Source organism: Oncorhynchus masou, chromosome 32, assembly GCF_036934945.1.
Source record: "Oncorhynchus masou masou isolate Uvic2021 chromosome 32, UVic_Omas_1.1, whole genome shotgun sequence".
NCBI classification, from domain to species: Eukaryota; Metazoa; Chordata; class Actinopteri; order Salmoniformes; family Salmonidae; genus Oncorhynchus; species Oncorhynchus masou.
In genome coordinates, this window is record NC_088243.1 from 35,300,034 (window position 1) to 35,319,902 (window position 19,869).

Genomic DNA, 19,869 nt, shown 5'->3' on the forward strand with positions numbered 1-19,869 from the left:
AAGACATGACAGCTACAGTTCATATAAGGAAAGCAGTCAATTGAAAAAAAAAACATTAGGCCCTAATCTATGGATTTCACATGACTGGGCAAGCGGCGCAGCCATGGGTGGGCCTGGGAGGGCATAGGCCCACCCACTTGGGAATCAGGCACAGGCATTCAGAATTTGTTTTTCACCACAAAAGGGCTTTATTACAGACCGAAATACTCCTCAGTTTCATCAGCTGTCCGGGTAGCTGGTCTCAGACAATCTGCAGATGAAGAAGACAGATGTGGAGGTCCTGGGCTGGTGTGGTTACACGTAGTGTGCGGTTGTGAGGCCGGTTGGACGTACTACCAAATTCTCTAAAATGAAGTTGGAGAAGGCTTATGGTAGAAAAATTAACATTACATTATCTTGCAACAGCTCTGGTGGACATTCCTGCAGTCAGCATGTGGCATTGTGTTGTGTGACAAAACTGCACATTTTAGAGTGGCCTTTTGTTGTCCCCAGCACAAGGTGCACCTGTTGTAATGATCATGCTGTTTAAGCAGCTGTCAGGTGGATGGATTATCTTGGCAAAGGAGAATTGCAGACTAACAGGGATGGAAACAAATGAAGCGTTATGTGCATATGGAACATTTCTGGGATCTTTTATTTCAGCTCATGAAACATGGGACCAACACTTTACATGTTGCGTTTTATATTGTTGTTCAATATAGTAAACTTACTAGCTACTTCAGTGGATATTGAACACATTTCTAGCGGCACATTTCTAGTGGTATATCCGTTAATTTATACCCCATGGTTTGTGTGATAATTAACTCTGGGCTCTATGTGTTCTCTGGAAAATAAGGAAACTCCGTAGAAGGTTAGTGCCACTCCACTGGCGCGTTGTGTAACACACCTTCCACGTCATGGATTATTTTCCATAGAACGCACAGGTTGATGATTCCTTACGTATATCACAGGACACTAAGGAAATGTATTTTAATGAAAGTACCTACAGGGATCTAGCTGCAGCAGGTTTTTTTAACCTTCATAACCTGGTCCCTGATGCGGTCCCACAGACCTGGTCCCTCTGTACAATCTGGTTTTCATTCTCAAATCCATATCATGAGTGAGTCCCCACCCACCTCAGGTGTCTAACACTGACTTTGTCTCCTCTCCACTGCAGCCAGTGAGAGTCGCGTAGTGACGTGTGGGGCTGTATGGAGGATGCCCCCAGAGTGGGAGTCAGGGAGCCACGAGTCCCCAGACGATCCCCACAACTCCCACAACCCCCAGAACCTGGAACTCCTCTGTCACCTTGACAACAGCGCCCATGGCAACGCCTCCAGGTAGGCTGCTCTCAGACTGTCGCCTACAGCTACAATACTGTATACAACACAACACAGTCATATCAATTCAAACCTGAAGCTTCCACGAACCCCTGTTTCGATACTTTTCTCTGCTCTTTTCTCCTCTGTGTTCTTTTTCCCCTCTCTTTCCCCTCGTTCTCTGTTCCTCTATCTCATCTTCTCTCCTTCTCCCCCTCTGTCTCTCTCCCCTTCTCCATTTGACTCCATCCCTGTGTATTTTGTCTTTCTAAATCTATGGTCCTGCCTCTCACCATTTATACCCCTATACCCGCTTATCTTCCTCTATCTTTAAATCTTTCTATCTCTCATTCGCCCTCTTCATCTCGTTGTTATCTCCCTCTGTCACTTGCCCCATCTCTCTCTTTCTCATGTATTGCTGAAGTGTATCCTGGTCTATACTTTACAATACTGTGTTGAGTGACCTACATATCCCAGGGCTCAGCCACTGCTCAGGCCTTTGTCTTATACTTAGCTGTATACACTACATTCATCATCCATTTATGGTGCAGGAAGATAACATCAATACTCGTCCCTTTTTAGACTTCAGTAGCTGCCTCATCCCTTTGGAAGGAAGATTGCATTTTGGCATTCTAAATTAAATTCTCCATTTCCATTTATAAAAAAACTTCCCTGAGCAGTATTTAAAAAATATATATTTTAGAGGCTGAAATTGACTTTGTGCATGTGTGTGTGTGCAATAGCCTTCAATTGAGTGAGTGAGGTGGGGCTCTGTGGTGGAGATTGATGGTTCTGCTGTCTGCCATTCTGACACCTCCAGAGCTGCAACACTCTCAAGGGCATGATAGTGTGTCTGTGTGTGTGTGTTCTGTGAGTCTTGCAGCCTTCGCTTTGTTGTATTGGCTCTGAGAGATGGATGGCTTTGGTTTGGTGCCCACCTCATCCATCTCTTTCAGGCTGCAACCCCCGCCGTCTCTGACTACGCAGGCAGGAGCACAGCAACCAGCAGAGGGTGTGTTTGTGTGTGTGCAACTATGTGCTTATTTAAGTGTGTGAGAGAAGGAGTACATGAGAGTGTCTGTATGTACATACTGTATATTATCAACAGGGCTCTCAGCGGTTATGATATACTGCCAAATGTAGTGTATTTCAAGGAGAAATAGACTCAGAAAGAGCACAGGAAGCTGTTTTTAATGTACTGTATGAGAGTCTGCGTGGGTTCAGATCACTTATTACCTTCCTTCCTGTATGTATGTATGAACGTCCTTTATGCCCTTTATGGCTGTACCTCAGTCCCTCCTCAGCCTTGCCGGACTAACATTTGGGATAGTGTCGTGTTGTGAAGCGTGGCTGGAATGAAGAAGCAGACCCACAAACAGTAGTACTCTGGCATGGCTACATTTCTCTCCCCATGCTTTGGGGAGCCAAGCACCTCATTTCGATTTGGAGCAGCACCAGGCTCAGGAATCAATTCCCATTGAGCGATTAGGACTAATCATGGCTTGGCTGGGCACCATGAGGAATCATGAAGCTCAACAGGCACACTGTTTTATTTCTTCACGGGAGGGTGTGACGGGAGGGGGGTAAGCGTGTGTGTCTGTGAGCGTATGTGTTGCCTTTGTGTACAGGGGTGTGTGTATGCCTGTATGTGTGTTGGGGGGGGGGGGGGTCCTGGTGATCACAGTGCACAGAGTATGATTTGCACTCAAAGGGACTGCTAGTCAATCAATGTTAGCCCAATGGGATCTCAGGCAGCCACACAGTCATATGCAAGCCAGTCAATACTGTCAGTAATGTTAGGGGCCGTGGAGATCAGTATTCTAACACACCTTCAATTGGACACACAAACTCTGCTTGGCTGAATAATCCTGTCTCTACACACGCACAGGTGCCTGCACACACACACTTTTTAAATCGCCCATATTTTGTCCTTATTAGTTCCTTTCTCTCTTCAATCTCTCTCCCTCTTCTACTATCTCCGTTCCCATCTCCGTCTCCCTCCCTTTTCTATCTCTCTCACACTAATATTTTTATATCTCTCTCTCATCCACTGTGTCTTTCCCAGGCCTTGCCTTGGACCTACAGTATTCAGACCCCTTGACTTTTTCCACTTTTTTTAACATTACATCCTTATTCTATAATTCATTAAATAAAACATTTTCCTCAGCAATCTACACACAATACCCCATAATGACAAAGGGAAAACAGATTTGTTTGAAATTTTAGCAAATGTATTGAAAACCAAAATCAGATATTATTATTTATATAATTATTCAGACCCTTTGCTATGAGACTCGAAATTGAGCTTAGGTGCATCCTGCTTCCATTGATCATCCTTGAGAGGTTTCTACAACTTGATTGGAGTCCACCTGTGGTAAATTCAATTGATTGGAAATTATTTGGAAAGGCACACACCTGTCTATATAAGGTCCCACAGTTGACAGTGCATGTCAGAGCAAAAACCAAGCCATGAGGTCAAAGGAATTGTCTGTAGAGCTCTGAGACAAGATTATGTCCAGGCATAGATCTGGGGAAGGGTACCCAAACATTTATGCAGCATTGAAGGTCCTCAAGGACTTAGTGGCCTCCATTCTTAAATGGAAGAAGTTTGTAACCACCAAGACTCTTCCTAGAGCTGGCCGGAATGCCAAGCGTCACGTCTGGAGGAAACCTGACACCATCCCTACGGTGAAGTATTGTGGTGGCAGCATCATGCCGTGGGGATATTTTTCAGGGGCAGGGACTGGGAGTATAGTCAGGACCGAGGCAAAGATGAATGAAACAAATTACAGAGAGATCTTTGATGAAAACCTGCTCTAGAGCGCTCAGGAAATCAGACTGGGGCGAAGGTTCACCTTCCTACAGGACAACGACCCTAAGCACACAGCCAAGACAATGCAGGAGTGGCTTCGGGACAAGCCACTGAATGTCCTTGTTGCCCAGCCAGAGCCCGGACTTGAACCCGATCGAACATCTCTGGAGTGACCTGAAAATAGTTGTGCAGCTACACTCCCCATCTAACCTGACAGAGCTTGAGAGCATCTGCAGAGAAGAATGGGAGATGCCCCCCCCCCCCAACTGTTTTTGCTTTGTCATTATGGGGTATTGTGTGTAGATTGATGAAGGGGGGAAAACTATTTAATCAATTTTAGAATAAGGCTGTAACCTAACAAAATGTGGAAAAAGTCAAGGGGTCAAGGGGTCTGTATAGCTCTATTGAGTTGATCCCTCACTGTAACTCTGTAGCCAAGCCATCGGATTTATCTGTTTTGTCTCTATTCCCCAAAGCAGCCCAATCTGATTTCCCCCCCCAATACCATGAGCATGTGCATATGTTGCTATTGAATTAAACTCATGTGAATACAAAGCAGACGGAGAAACAGTTTGATGAGAAGGACAGAGGCGGGTCTGAGATATATGGGCCTGTAAAGCTCCCTCCCTGGCAGTCCTCCATGTATTTACATATTCAGTCCCTACCAGGATGCCAAGCCGCCGCAGAGCTCAAGGTCAAATGCACATAACTTATTTTCTTTAATAAGAGCGGCTGGCTGTTGCCATAAAGGGGAAGAGGATCTCTCTCTTTCTGTCTCTTTTATGAATTAATTAATACTATTGGGAGGGCGACTTTTATAAATCTGGGGGTGGTGAATATATTGACTTCAGATTGGAGCTGTTATGGAATAAATGAATGACAGACAACGAGAGAGAAAGAGAAAGAAAGAGCGAGAGACAGGTAAGAGAAGGACAGACAGTGCTGCCTCCTACACTCTGTGTGTGTGTGTGTGTGTGTGTGTGTGTGTGTGTGTGTGTGTGTGTGTGTGTGTGTGTGTGTGTGTGTGTGACTCCCAGCACCTTGGGAGGGCAGTAAAAACTGTCCCCCATCGTCCCTGGATTTACAACTTCCATAAACTCCTCTTCTCTGTTCCCTTTCTTCCTCTCTCTCCCCCTGTCCCGCTCTCCCCTCACAAGATATGCAAATTACTGAGTTGGATGAAATCCTGAGGAAGACTGTAACTTTGTCCGTCCCTCCTCCTCCTTCCATCCCTTTATCTCTCCCCCACACACAGCACAGTGGAGGCTTCATGTTGTGTTGCTCCACACTGATGAATGACTCAGAGGAGATGGGCCAGTCTCATTTATCACCACTAGAACTAATGACAGTCTATGGCAGACACAGGCAGCTCTTATCATGCACTGTGTATGTGTCACACGCAGTAAATACTACATAGTGCTCATTTGACTATATACCATGGTAATAAACTTTGGTCATAAACTGCCGCCATTGGATGTGTGTGCGCATTGTACTGTGGTTGTGTAGAAGAGCGTTTACCTTCTTTTTTTTCTCGCACTGATGTGTGTGTCCTGTGAACTGAGTCTCTCTCCCCTCGCTCTCTTTCTCTCCATCTCGCTGTCTCACTCCCTCTCTGCTGCAGTGTCCTGTGGGAGCCCATGGGAGATGGGACGCGTGTGATCTCTCTGGCTGATAACCACGCTCTGCTCTGGGACTTGACGGAGAGCTCTACCCAGGCCACGGTGAGACACACACACACACCACCATACGTCTCCCCATACCCCATGCTCATTATTTGATAACCACGGTATCAGACCTGTCTTATCTTGCCCTCCCTTCCCAACAACGGTGTTATAAGAACTATCTAGGGGTGTACTCTGCTTGGCTCACCAAGATCACATGATTCCTTACTGAAACACACTGTATCTGGGCTAGCTTTAGTGTCCAGAGCAGTGGCTCCTGTGGGTGTTTTTGTGGACTTTCAGAGCTGGTTCACTGGTGCCCCAATTCTCTTCTGCTGTCATCCACCTAAAATAGTTAACTTGTGTCAAGTAAACTGTTCGCTGTTTTAACGACCCCCATTCAAGCTAGATATACATTGAGTACACCACACATTAGGAACATCTTCCTAATATTGAGCTACACAACCCCCCACCCCCACCTACTACCATACCCTTGCCCGTTCAGCGTCTGAATGGCACACATACGCAATCCATGTCTCTGCGGTTCAAACTTATAAAAGACACACCCTCGTCCACTCACATTTGCCTTTTGCCGGTCCAAATGACTAGCCAAGCAAGGGAAGTTTGTAACGTAAGCCACTCAGCCAACGTTTTTAGTCGAGTTTGCGAGTGTACAATTAGGTTCACTTCGGGGCCTGAAACACCCCATTATTCAATTTGCGACGATTGTACATCCGCTAAGAGAGGTCTGTGAAAACTTAAACAACATCAATGGAGAAGTCAACATACAAGTGTAGGTAAAAACGAATGCAAATAAGTTTGAAATTGTGCTACTAATGCACATGACGGCACAAACACATCTCGTAAAGTGTAAATATGTTTTTGTTTGGTTATCTTCTGGAAATTGTAGAATTAAAACCAGCTAGGCAGGCTAACGTTAGTTAGATAATTAATTTGCTAGCTATCATACAGTAGGTGTATATTAGTAATTATCTATTTAATATAAGTAGACATGCAATCAAAATTGACTGTAGCGCATATAAAGTGCCCACAAGCTACCAGTAGCTGAAAACACAATCATCGCGGGAAAAACGAGTGACAAATTTCCAGCCAAGGGCGGTCCATTTAAAAAAAATCATTCCTTCCTCCCTTGCCCTGCAAGTGTATACTCGTCAGACGTCATGATGCGTCATCAGAAGTGTCCACTTAATCTGAGGCCTGAGGGGATAGGCTGAGGGGATAGGCTGAGGGGATAGGCTGAGGGGATAGGGTGTGTCTGTTTAAGTGTTTGGGCCGCATGCCTCATTTGTCTCAATCCTTCTCTGACCCGTCTCCTACCCTTCATCGACACGGATTGAAGTGGATTTAACAAGTGAGGGATCATAGCTTTCACCTGGCTTCACCTGGTCAGTCTATGTCATGGAAAGAGCATGTTTTGTGTACTCCGTGTATGTTGAACTTTACCCATTTCAAAGTTGAATGGACGGAATACGAGTTGTTGTCACACAGTTGGTCTAGTCAGGACTAGTTTGTGGCCATACTGTTTAGTGGAAACGCTCTCCTCTGACAGTGCTGTTCCATCCCCACTAATGCAGTGAGGTGAGGAGGAGTCCCGGTCTCCTCCTTTGTTATTTACTGTTTTGTTCCTCTGATTCTCCACTCCACTGCCTCTGCAATTAAAACGTCCATAGTTCTATAGTGGAGATGAAGTGTGTGTGTGTGTGTACTCTGTAGTGTGTAGGCTGGTCAGTTAATGTTCCATTAGCTACTAGCTGCCTGGGCATACTTTAGCAGGGAGGTGCTTCATGAATAATGGGGCTAAGTCATTAGTAATTAATGTGCTCATACAGAGATCTTCACAGGGCCAGCCAGGCCACAGGCCCAACAGGACACAACCAAGGACTTGATATTGGTGTGTGTGCGCGTGTGGATGTGTGTGTGCGTGTGGATGTAAGTGTCATAATGTAAACCTTTGAAGAATCGCCTTGTCCAGAGATTGCAATCAGACATGCACACTCACAGAGGGACACAGACGAACACACACACATTCTCTCCTGTTCTATGTGTGTGGCGGCGTCCCCAGAGGAAGGCACTCTGTGTCGTCGTCCCCTCGTGTAGTGACATTGATGTCAGGCTTGGCTGCAGAGCAGCAGAGCAGGGAGCTATTGAGTGACACAGCCTGCCCTGGGCATGGCAGCCATTAAAAATGGAGCGAGGGCACAGGGGTGAGAGAGGGAGAGAAGAGTAGAGCAGGGTCAGAGGAAAAAGAGAGGGTGAGAGAATGAGAGAGAAGTAGATGGCGAGAGATGAAGTGAGAGAACTAGGATAGAGAGAGGGAGCCTGCCAGCCTAGACAGATTCTTCCAGCGTTGTTGAGAATGCTAATCTTCTCCACTCTATCCCTTTACAGCCCCCCCTCCCTCCTTCCTTACCCACATCCCCTCCCTCTATCAGAGGCTCTCAGGCTGATGTGTTCATCACAGGCCTGTCTGTCTGTCCAGCTGCACCATGGATTTGTCTGAGTGTACGGTAGATTAAAGCTGTGTGTGTGTGTGTGTGTGTGTGTGTGTGTGTGTGTGTGTGTGTGTGTGTGTGTGTGTGTGTGTGATCAATTAGAAACACTGCTGAAACTGAGTCAGAACATCTTCTCCGGCTCACGGTACGTTCACACACCTTGTCCACCGTGGCCGTTCACTCACACACTATTCACGCTCTCCCTAAATGCGTGAAAGTTTGGCAGATAGCGTTGTTTTATTGGACAGCGATTGCTAAAGGTAGCTGTCCTTCTGTGTTTTATATGCTTTGTCATTAGGCCTGCTAATGTGTTTAGCGCTAACAAAGCTGAGAGCTAGGCAGGGCATGAGGCTGTGCCAATGTGCCACGCGCTAGACAGGAGAGATTATACTTGAAGACAGCCGCCCTCTCTTTCTCTCCTATCCCCTACCCTATCTCGTCCCCCTCCTTCACTTCCCTTCTCCCACGCTCCCTTATCTTCTCCTCCCTCTCCTGTGTGTGTGTGTGTGTGTGTGTGTGTGTGTGTGTGTGTGTGTGTGTGTGTGTGTGTGTGTGTGTGTGTGTGTGTGTGTGTGTGTGTGTGTGTGTGTGTGTGTGTGTGTGTGTGTGTGGAGAGAGAAGAGATAGAGAGTAATGTTATCAGGTTGGATTTTAGAGATGCAGAAGTATGAAATGATTGTATCTCTGTTGATTATGTCAGTACAGACTCAGAGGGTCCTTACTGGTCAAACTGGTGATCCATGAGTAACAGTATATAGATATTCACAATGGCAACAAGGTCCTTCAGGAGTCATTGAACCGGTCATTGACTTTGCTGTCTGAGGGAGGGTGAGGTCAGCTTCACACTAGGGAAGGCCTGCCCATACAGGTCCGTCAATGCATTAACTCTTACCCTTATCTTAGCCTCCCTCGCCATACCCCATGATTGATAGGTGTATGATCAGGTGTATTGATCATTAACCCCTGCCCCTCCAGATCTCCAGCAGTGCCACCCTAGAGGGTAAAGGTCAACTGAAATTCACCTCTGGGAAGTGGAGTCCGCATCACAACTGTACCCAGCTGGCCACAGCCAACGACACAGCCATCAGAGGCTGGGACCTCCGCACCATGAGGTAAGATTGACATACTAACCATATAGTATTAACCATATAACCATATGTTAACCATATACTAACCACATATTAACCATATACTAACCACATACTAACCATATACTAACCATATAGTATTAACCATATACTAACCATATGTTAACCATATACTAACCATATATTAACCATATACTTACCATATACTAACCATATATTAACCATATGTTATGTTAACCATATGCTAACATATTAACCATATACTGGTTCCAAGATGGCGTAGCAGTCAGACATCTTTGTTCTTCGTCTTGTATATGTCCCATGTATATGTCTTTTTATATATTTTTTCTTTGCATATCTCTAATACTTTTCTAAACCTCAACTTCAAAATACTCTCATGCAACCCACCTCACCCAATGTGGTGTGGATCTGTCTCTTCTAAAGTATTCTTATCCACCTCCGTACCGGTATTCCCCAATAGAAGCTAGCCAGCTAACAAGCTATTAGTCAGCTAACCACTGCTAGCGGTCATCAGCTAACCTTTAGCTCGGAAAGCTCTCGCCAGTTTGCACGACGCAATTCAAAACAGAGCATACCGGACCTATTTTCTCTCCATATCCCCAAATTCCTACCGCAAGCTCTGAACCTTTTCACCTGGATCACCACAGCTAGCTAGCTGTAATCCGAATGACTATTCCTGGTTTAATGTCACGTCCCTGTCCCGAAGCTAGCACCAATTAGCCTGGAGCTAGCCCATGCTAGGCCCATATCCCGCCTACCAGAAAAAGCCCAACAGCCACTCCTGGGCTATAATACCCTCTTTGCCAACTGGCCCGGACCCCTTCTTCTGCCGGTACGGGGCACGGAACCCTGCCGATCCTTCACGACTGGACTACCGACAAAATGCAATGCTCTGCGGCATTGCTAGCCGCGCCCGCTAACATTAGCTGTCTAGAGCACACCGGACTGTCAGCTTAAGAGGCCCATCGGACAAATTCTTCTGCCACTATACCTATTTTGCCAATTGGCTTGGTTTACCACACGGAGCCCTGCTGATCCGTCTGCCGACATATTCAGCATGAAGGGGCCACAACAGACTTTCTTCCTTTGCAGCGTCCTTCTAAGGCCCTTCTGCTAGCCCGGCTGGAAAGCCTCTAGCCCTGCTCAATACGCCTTAGCTTTAATTCCACCTCCAGGTGACATCACCTGGTTGAAATTATATTCCTAGAGACAATATTTATATATTATATATAATATATCTCTTTCATCGTCACTCTATGCACGGCACCCACTGTATTCGCATCCTACCATACCTTTGTCTGTACATTATGCCTTGAATCTATTCTACCGCGCCCAGAAATCTGTTCCTTTAACTCTGTTCTGAACGTACTAGGCAACCAGTTCTTTTTCGTCACTCTATGCACGGCACCCACTGTATTCGCATCCTACCATACCTTTGTCTGTACATTATGCCTTGAATCTATTCTACCGCGCCCAGAAATCTGTTCCTTTAACTCTGTTCTGAACGTACTAGGCAACCAGTTCCGTCAACCAGGTCCGTCAATGCATTAACTCTTACCCTTATCTTAGCCTCCTCGCCATACCCCATGATTGATAGGTGTATGATCAGGTGTATTGATCATTAACCCCTGCCCCTCCAGATCTCCAGCAGTGCCACCCTAGAGGGTAAAGGTCAACTGAAATTCACCTCTGGGAAGTGGAGTCCGCATCACAACTGTACCCAGCTGGCCACAGCCAACGACACAGCCATCAGAGGCTGGGACCTCCGCACCATGAGGTAAGATTGACATACTAACCATATAGTATTAACCATATAACCATATGTTAACCATATACTAACCACATATTAACCATATACTAACCACATATTAACCATATACTAACCATATAGTATTAACCATATACTAACCATATAGTGTTAACCATATACTAACCATATATTAACCATATACTAACCATATACTAACCATATATTAACCATATGTTATGTTAACCATATGCTAACATATTAACCATATACTGGTTCCAAGATGGCGTAGCAGTCAGACATCTTTGTTCTTCGTCTTGTATATGTCCCATGTATATGTCTTTTTATATATTTTTTCTTTGCATATCTCTAATACTTTTCTAAACCTCAACTTCAAAATACTCTCATGCAACCCGCCTCACCCAATGTGGTGTGGATCTGTCTCTTCTAAAGTATTCTTATCCACCTCCGTACCGGTATTCCCCAATAGAAGCTAGCCAGTTAACAAGCTATTAGTCAGCTAACCATTGCTAGCAGTCATCAGCTAACCTTTAGCTCGGAAAGCTCTCGCCAGTTTGCACAACGCAATTCAAAACAGAGCATACCGGACCTATTTTCTCTCCATATCCCCAAATTCCTACCGCAAGCTCTGAACCTTTTCACCTGGATCACCACAGCTAGCTAGCTGTAATCCGAGTGACTATTCCTGGTTTAATGTCACGTCCCTGTCCCGAAGCTAGCACCAATTAGCCTGGAGCTAGCCCATGCTAGGCCCATATCCCGCCTACCAGAAAAAGCCCAACAGCCACTCCTGGGCTATAATACCCTCTTTGCCAACTGGCCCGGACCCCCTTCTTCTGCCGGTACGGGGCACGGAACCCTGCCGATCCTTCACGACTGGACTACCGACAAAATGCAATGCTCTGCGGCATTGCTAGCCGTGGCCCGCTAACATTAGCTGTCTAGAGCACACCGGACTGTCAGCTTAAGAGGCCCATCGGACAAATTCTTCTGCCACTATACCTATTTTGCCAATTGGCTTGGTTTACCACACGGAGCCCTGCTGATCCGTCTGCCGACATATTCAGCACGAAGGGGCCACAACAGACTTTCTTCCTTTGCAGCCCTGCTCAATACGCCTTAGCTTTAATTCCACCTCCAGGTGACATCACCTGGTTTAAATTATATTCCTAGAGACAATATCTCTTTCATCGTCACTCTATGCACGTCACCCACTGTATTCGCATCCTACCATACCTTTGTCTGTACATTATGCCTTGAATCTATTCTACCGCGCCCAGAAATCTGTTCCTTTAACTCTCTGTTCTGAACGTACTAGGCGACCAGTTCTTTTAGCCTTTAGCCGTACCCTTATCCTACTCCTCCTCTGTTCCTCTGGTGATGTGGAGGTTAACCCAGGCCCTACTGTGCCTAGCTCCACTCCTATTCCCCAGGCGCTCTCATTTGTTGACTTCTGTAACTGTAAAAGCCTTGGTTTCATGCATGTTAACATTAGAAGCCTCCTCTCTATGTTTGTTTAATTCACTGCCCTTGCACACGCTGCCAACCCGGATGTCCTAGTCGTGTCTGAATCCTGGCTCAGGAAGACTACCAAAACCCTGAAATTTTCCATCCCTGACTATAAAAAATTTCGACAAGATAGAACTGCCAAAGGGGGAGGAGTTGCAATCTACTGCAGAGAGAGCCTATAGAGTTCTCTTACTATTCAGGTGTGTACCCAAACAATTCGAGCTTCTACTTTTAAAAATCCACCTTTCCAGAAACAAGTCTCTCACCATTGCCGCTTGCAATAGACCACCCTCTGCCCCCAGCTGTGCTCTGGACACCATATGTGAACTGATTACCCCCCATCTATCTTCAGAGCTCGTGCTGCTAGCTGACCTAAACTGGGACATGCTTAACACCCCGGCCATCCTACAATCTAAGCTTGATGCCCTCAATCTCACACAAATTATCAATGAACCCACCAGGTACAACCCCAAATCTGTACACACAGGCACCCTCATAGATATCATCCTAACCAACTTTCCCTCCAAATATACCTCTACTGTTTTCAACCAACTGCCTCATTGCCTGCATCCGTAATGGGTCTGCGGTCAAACGACCACCCCTCATCACTGTCAAACACTCCCTAAAACACTTCAGCGAGCAGGCCTTTCTAATCCACTTGGCCCAGGTATCCTGGAAGGATATTGACCTCATCCCATCAGTAGAGGATGCCTGGTCATTCTTTAAAAAAGCCTTCCTCACGATCTTAAATAAGCATGCCCCTTTCAAAAATTGTAGAACCAGGAACAGATATAGCCCTTGTTTCTCTCCAGACCTGACTGCCCTTGACCAGCACAAAAACATCCTGTGGCGTTCTGCATTGGCATCGAATAGCCCCCGTTATATGCAACTTTTCAGGGAAGCTCGGAACCAATATACACAGGCAGTTAGGAAAGATAAGAATAGCTTTTTCAAGCAGAAATTTGCATCCTGTAGCACAAACTCAAAAACATTTTGGGACACTGTAAAGTCAATGGAGAATAGCTGCCCACTGCATTAAGGCTAGGAAACACAGTCACCACCGATAAATCCACTATAATTGAGAATTTCAATAAGCATTTTTCTATGGCTGGCCATGCTTTCCACCTGGCTACCCCTACCACGGTCAACAGCTCTGCACTCCCCACAGAAGCTTGTCTAAGCCTCCTCGATTTCTCCAAACTGCTACAGACCTATGTCTATCCTACCCTGCCTTTATAAGGTCTTCGAAAGCCAAACTAACAAACAGATTACGGACTGTTTCGAATCTCACTGTACCTTCTCCGCTATGCAATCTGGTTTCAGAGCTGGTCATGGGTGCACCTCAGCCACGCTCAAGGTCCTAAATGATATAACCGCCATCGATAAGAGACATTACTGTGCAGCCGTATTCATCGACCTGGCCAAGGCTTTCGACTCTGTCAATCACCACATTCTTATTGGCAGACTCAACAGCCTTGGTTTCTCAAATGATTGCCTCGCCTTGTTTACCAACTACTTCTCTGATAGAGTTCAGTGTGTCAAATCGGAGGGCCTGTTGTCCGGTCCTCTGACAGTCTCTATGGGGGTGCCACAGGGTTCAATTCTCGGGCCGACTCTCTTCTCTGTATACATCAATGAGGTCGCTCTTGCTGCTGTTGATTCTCTGATCCACCTCTACGCAGATGACACCATTCTGTATACTTCTGGCCCTTCGTTGGACACTGTGTTAACTAACCTTCAGACTTCAATGCCATTACAACTCTCCTTCCGTGGCTTCCAACTGCTCTTAAATGCAAGTAAAACTAAATGCATGTTCTTCAACCGATCACTGCCCACACCTGCCCACCCGTCCAGCATCACTACTCTGGACTAGAGGTTGACTGATTAATCGATTTAATTTTGCGCCGATTTAAAAAAAATCTATATAATACATTTATTTTTTATACCTTTTATTTAGCTAGGCAAGTCAGTTAAGAACACATTCTAATTTTCAATGACGGCCTAGGAACGGTGGGTTAACTGCCTTGTTCAGGGACAGAACGACAGATTTTTACCTTGTTAACTCTGGAATTCAATCTTGCAACCTTACGGTTAACTAGTCCAATGCTCTAGCTACCTGCCTCTCATTGCACACCACGAGGAGCCTGCCTGTTACGTGAATGCAGTAGAAGCCAAGGTAAGTTGCTTGCTAGCATTAAACTTATCTTATAAAAACCAATCAATCAATCATAATCACTAGTTATAACTACACATGGTTGATTATATTACTAGTTTATCTAGCGTGTCCTGCATTGCATATAATCGATGCAACGCTGGGGGATGATTTAACAAAAGCGCATTTGCGAAAAAAGCACAATTGTTGCACGACTGTACCTAACCATAAACACCAATGCCTTTCTTAAAATCAATACACAGAAGTATATCATTTTAAACCTGCATATTTAGCTGAAATAAAACCAGGTTAGCAGGCAATATTAACCAGGTGAAATTGTGTCACTTCTTGCGTTCATTGCACACAGAGTCAGGGTATACGCAACAGTTTGGGCAGTCTGGCTCATTGCGAACTAATTTGCCAGACTTTTACGTAATTATGACATAACATTGAAGGTTGTACAATGTAACAAGAATATTTAGACTTAATGATGCCACGCGTTAGATAAAATACCGAACGGTTCCGTATTTCACTGAAATAATAAACGTTTTGTTTTCGACATGATAGTTTACGGATTCGACCATATTAATGACCAAAGGCTCGTATTCCTGTGTGTTATGTTCTAATTAAGTCTATGATTTGATAGAGCAGTCTGACTGAGCGATGGTAAGCAGCAGCAGGCTCGTAAGCATTCATTCAAACAGCACTTTTGTGCGTTTTGCCAGCAGCTCTTCGCAAGCACAGGGTCCTTTTTTGGGTCCTCCAATAATCGGTATCGGCGTTGAAAAATCATATTCGGTCGACCTCTACTCTGGACGGTTCTGACTTAGAATATGTGGATAGCTACAAATATCTAGGTGTCTGGTTAGACCGTAAGCTCTCCTTCCAGACTCACATTAAGCATCTCCAATCCAAAATTAAATCTAGAATCGGCTTCCTATTTCGCAACAAAGCATCCTTCACTCATGCTGCCAAACATACCCTCGTAAAACTGACTATCCTACCGATCCTCGACTTCGGCTATGTCATTTATAAAATAGCCTCCAACACTCTACACAACAAATTGGATGCAGTCTATCACAGTGCCATCCGTTTTGTCACCAAAGCCCCATAATACTACCCACCACTGCGACCTGTACGCTCTCGTTGGCTGGCCCTTGCTTCACTCTCGTCCCCAAACCACTGGCTCCAGGTCATCTACAAGTCTCTGCTAGGTAAAGCCCTGCCTTATCTCAGCTCACTGGTCACCATAGCAGCACCCACTCGTAGCACGCGCTCCAGCAGGTATATCTCACTGGTCATCCCCAAAGACAGTTCATCTTTTAGCTGCCTTTCCTTCCAGTTCTCTGCTGCTAATGACTGGAACGAATTGCAAAAATCACTGAAGCTGGAGACTCATATCTCCCTCACTAGCTTTAAGCACCAGCTGTTAGAGCAGATCCCAGATCACTGCACCTGTACATAGCCAATCTGTAAACAGCCCATCCAACTACCTCATCCCCATACTGTGTTTATTTATTTATCTTGCTCCTTTGCACCCCATTATCTCTACTTGCACATTCATCTTCTGCACATCTTACCATTCCAATGTTTAATTGCTATATTGTAATTACTTCACTACTATGGCCTATTTATTGTCTTAACTCCCTTATTCTACCTCATTTGCACACATTGTTTATAGACTTTTTGTTTAATTTTTTTCTACTGTATTATTGACTGTATGTTTGCTTATTCCATGTGTACCTCTGTGTTGTTGTATGTGTCGAACTGCTATGCTTTATCTTGGCCAGGTGGCAGTTGCAAATGAGAACTTGTTCTCAACTAGCCTACCTGGTTAAATAAAGGTTAAATAAAAAAATACACTAACCATATATTATTCAGCTATGTTCTACAAAAGTACTTCTATATAGTCTAGTAGTACTGAACTATTTCGTATAGTAACTCTAATTTGTCGTCATTAATATTAGAAACTAAAGGGTTCTAGTATTAAATGTGGTCCTTACCAGGTAACTTCCTCAATAAAAGAAACACTTGAGTAAATGAGGGGTACAAAGTATATAGAAAGCAGGTGCTTCCACACAGGTGTGGTTCCTTAGTTAATTAAGCAATTAAGTTTCCACCACCATCAAAACACCAAATTGTGGAATTTCTCATGGAAGAATGGTGTCGCATCCTTCCAATAGAGTTCCAGACACTTGCAGAATTCATGCCAAGGTGCATCGAAGTTGTTCTGGCTCGTGGTGGCCCAAACGCCCTACTAAGACACTATGTTGGTGTTATGTTACGTTATTTGAGCAATTACCTGTATAACAACTGATGAACAGCATGTCTTTACAGTAGACAACCTGTACTGCCTGCCGGCTCAGCCCTGAGGTGTGAGGCTGTGGCAAGTGCGGTGGGGAAAGAGAAAGATAGAGAGAGAGATATAGAGGGAGAGAGATATTGAGTTGAGGTCAGACTGTGTGTGGGCACTGCTAAAGGAATAATAATCACCTCTCTCTCGACCGTTCCTATAAAGACAGAGTCCTGGATAGAGAGAGGGAGAGAGAGAGAGAGAGAGAGAGGTGGAACAAGAATGAGGGAGAGAAGGAATAGAGGGATGCAGAGAAAATATTAGAAAAATACAGGAGAGACATGATAATAGCCAAGAAAAGAAACAATGTATTTCATGCAAATATAAAAACCGTTGCAGTACTGTAGTATTATCCTGCATTTGATTCCATCTTTTTAGTCACATTCCAGCTAGTTCTTATTCCTAACCAGTAAAAGTAGTGTGATTCACCCTTCAGGGGCTTTGAGGGTACACAGGGACCTTTAGGAAGCCAAGGACACAGGCTGAGTCTGTGTCTGTGTGAGTAGCGCTTAGTGTGTGCTCGTGAGCAGAGTCTGTGAGCAGGCAGAGTGTGTTGGATTTGAGCTAGGTGCGTGGGTGTGTGTATTACAGGGTTTGTGAGACTGTGTGTGTTAGTGTCCAGTTGGTGCGGCAGCTGTGTGATGGCAGTCTGTGAACACGGTCCAGTGGCTCCTCAGTTGGTGTCTTCTCTGGCTCGTCACACTGTGTGCCAGCCCAAACCGGCCTGCCCGCTCTGCCCCGCTAAGGGACTCTAGAGGAGAACACTCTCCCCAGAAAACCAAAATTGGTTCTGTGAAAGTTCCCAGAACATTCCTTAGGTTGCAGAAATTGTTCTCAAGACACAAAAACTGTCCAGTCGTGGTGATAATTATGGAATGTTTGTATAAAACATTCACCTGATGTTACAAGAAGGTTCTCAGAACACATTTCATATATTCTTTAAAGGTTCCCAGAATGTTTCATTTGGTTGTGGGAACAGTCTGGTGCAAACATTGTGGGGACATCACAATATATACACTATATATACAAAAGTATGTGGAAACCCCTTCCATTTACTGGACTTGGCGATTTCAGCCTCAGCCGTTGCTGACAGGTGTATAAAATCGAGCACACCGCCATGCAATCTCCATAGACAAACATTGGCAGGAGAATGGCCTTACTGAGGAGCTCAGGGACTTTCAACGTGTCACCGTCACAGGATGCCACCTTACCAACAAGTCAGTTCGTCAAACTTCTGTCCTGCTAGAGCTTCCCCGGTGAACTGTTAGTGTTGTTTTTGTGAAATGGAAACGTCTAGGAGCAACAACAGCTCCGCCGCGAAGTGGTAGGCCACACAAGCTCACAGAACGAGACCGCCGAGTGCAGAAGCACGTAGCATGTAAAAATTGTCTGTCCTTGGTTGCAACACTCACTACTGAGTTCCAAACACAAAAAGTTCTCTGGATGATTCTACTATTGTACTTTTAGGGTGCAAAAAACATTCACCTGAGGTTACAAGAATGTTCCCAGAACATATTTAATCAATTCTTTAAGTGTTCCTGGAATGTTTCATTAGGTTATGGAAACATTCTGGTGGGAACATTGTTAGGTTAAACAGGACATTCTCTTAATGTTGTAAGAATGATGTCAAATTGAAATTTTACCTAATATTGCCACAACATTCTCAGTGTGCAAATTTGTAGTTCCTTAAAGCAGATTGGAATACATTTCTCTCCAGGTGTACAGGAATGGCAATTCGCATTTGATGACTTTATTTTAGGTGATTATAGAGAGACATGGCATTTCACTTTCATTCACAGGACATTTGAACATACGAACACAACCATATTTTTTATACTTTGTATGTTGACAGGCTGCACATGTGGGGTTTGAACTTGCAGTGTTTGGTTCCCTAGCCAGATCATTAACCCTCTGTGCCATTAGGGGATAGCTGTGGCCATGTGTTATTTTTGTTGTTGTTGTTGTCGTCAAATATGGTTAAACAGGACACAGAACAGTTATTCAAATGTTCCCATCCTCTTCATATGCTGTGTACTTGTAACACTGTATTTTATGATTCTCTTTCTTCATCACGTGTTGAAAGTCTTATGAAATGTGATCTTGAAATTGAGAAATGGTTAAAAAAAAAGGTTTTTGAATACACTAGAATACAAGTTATTTAAAGGAAGCTATATCCAACTAAAATCACATGATGAAGAAAGAAAATCATAAAAGTGCACAGCGTTTGAAGAGAATGGGAACATTTTAATGACTCAGAAATTGAGTTCTGTGTCCTGATTGACCATATTTAACTGAGGAAAAAAATATACAAGGCCACGCAGAGGGTTAATTATCTGGCTGCAGTTCCAGACATTGCAGGTTCAATCCCACATATTCTGAAGCCATATTTCAAAACTGAAGTTGAAGCTCAGATATATTCTACTAAAAGCAAGGTTGTCTTTATTTCGTCCATTTCGTTCAAAATTGCGGAATTTAGAGCAACTGTAAAAAAAAAACAAGATGCTTGATATGGTCTTATTTGATCTGAAAATAAAAAGTGATCCTAGACCAGCACTCATAGTCTTTGGTACCTTATAAATATGGGCCCCAGAAGTATGCAGCATATACAGTGCCTTGCGAAAGTATTCGGCCCCCTTGAACTTTGCAACCTTTTGCCATGTTTCAGGCTTCAAACATAAAGATATAAAACTGTAT

General features: G+C 44.5%; 1 protein-coding gene across 1 annotated transcript in view; it reads left to right on the forward strand.

Annotated features, from left to right (window-relative positions):
* The first annotated feature begins 1,162 nt into the window (after window positions 1–1,162).
* The window catches only part of LOC135526012 (EARP-interacting protein homolog), a 45,637-nt gene continuing 26,930 nt past the window's right edge, over window positions 1,163–19,869 (forward strand). Inside the window, exons 1-3 of the mRNA XM_064954030.1 lie at window positions 1,163–1,319; window positions 5,732–5,831; window positions 9,260–9,396. Of these exons, the coding sequence (XP_064810102.1) occupies window positions 1,198–1,319; window positions 5,732–5,831; window positions 9,260–9,396 (359 nt within the window). The 5' untranslated portion in view covers window positions 1,163–1,197. The remainder of the gene's footprint in view (window positions 1,320–5,731; window positions 5,832–9,259; window positions 9,397–19,869) is intronic.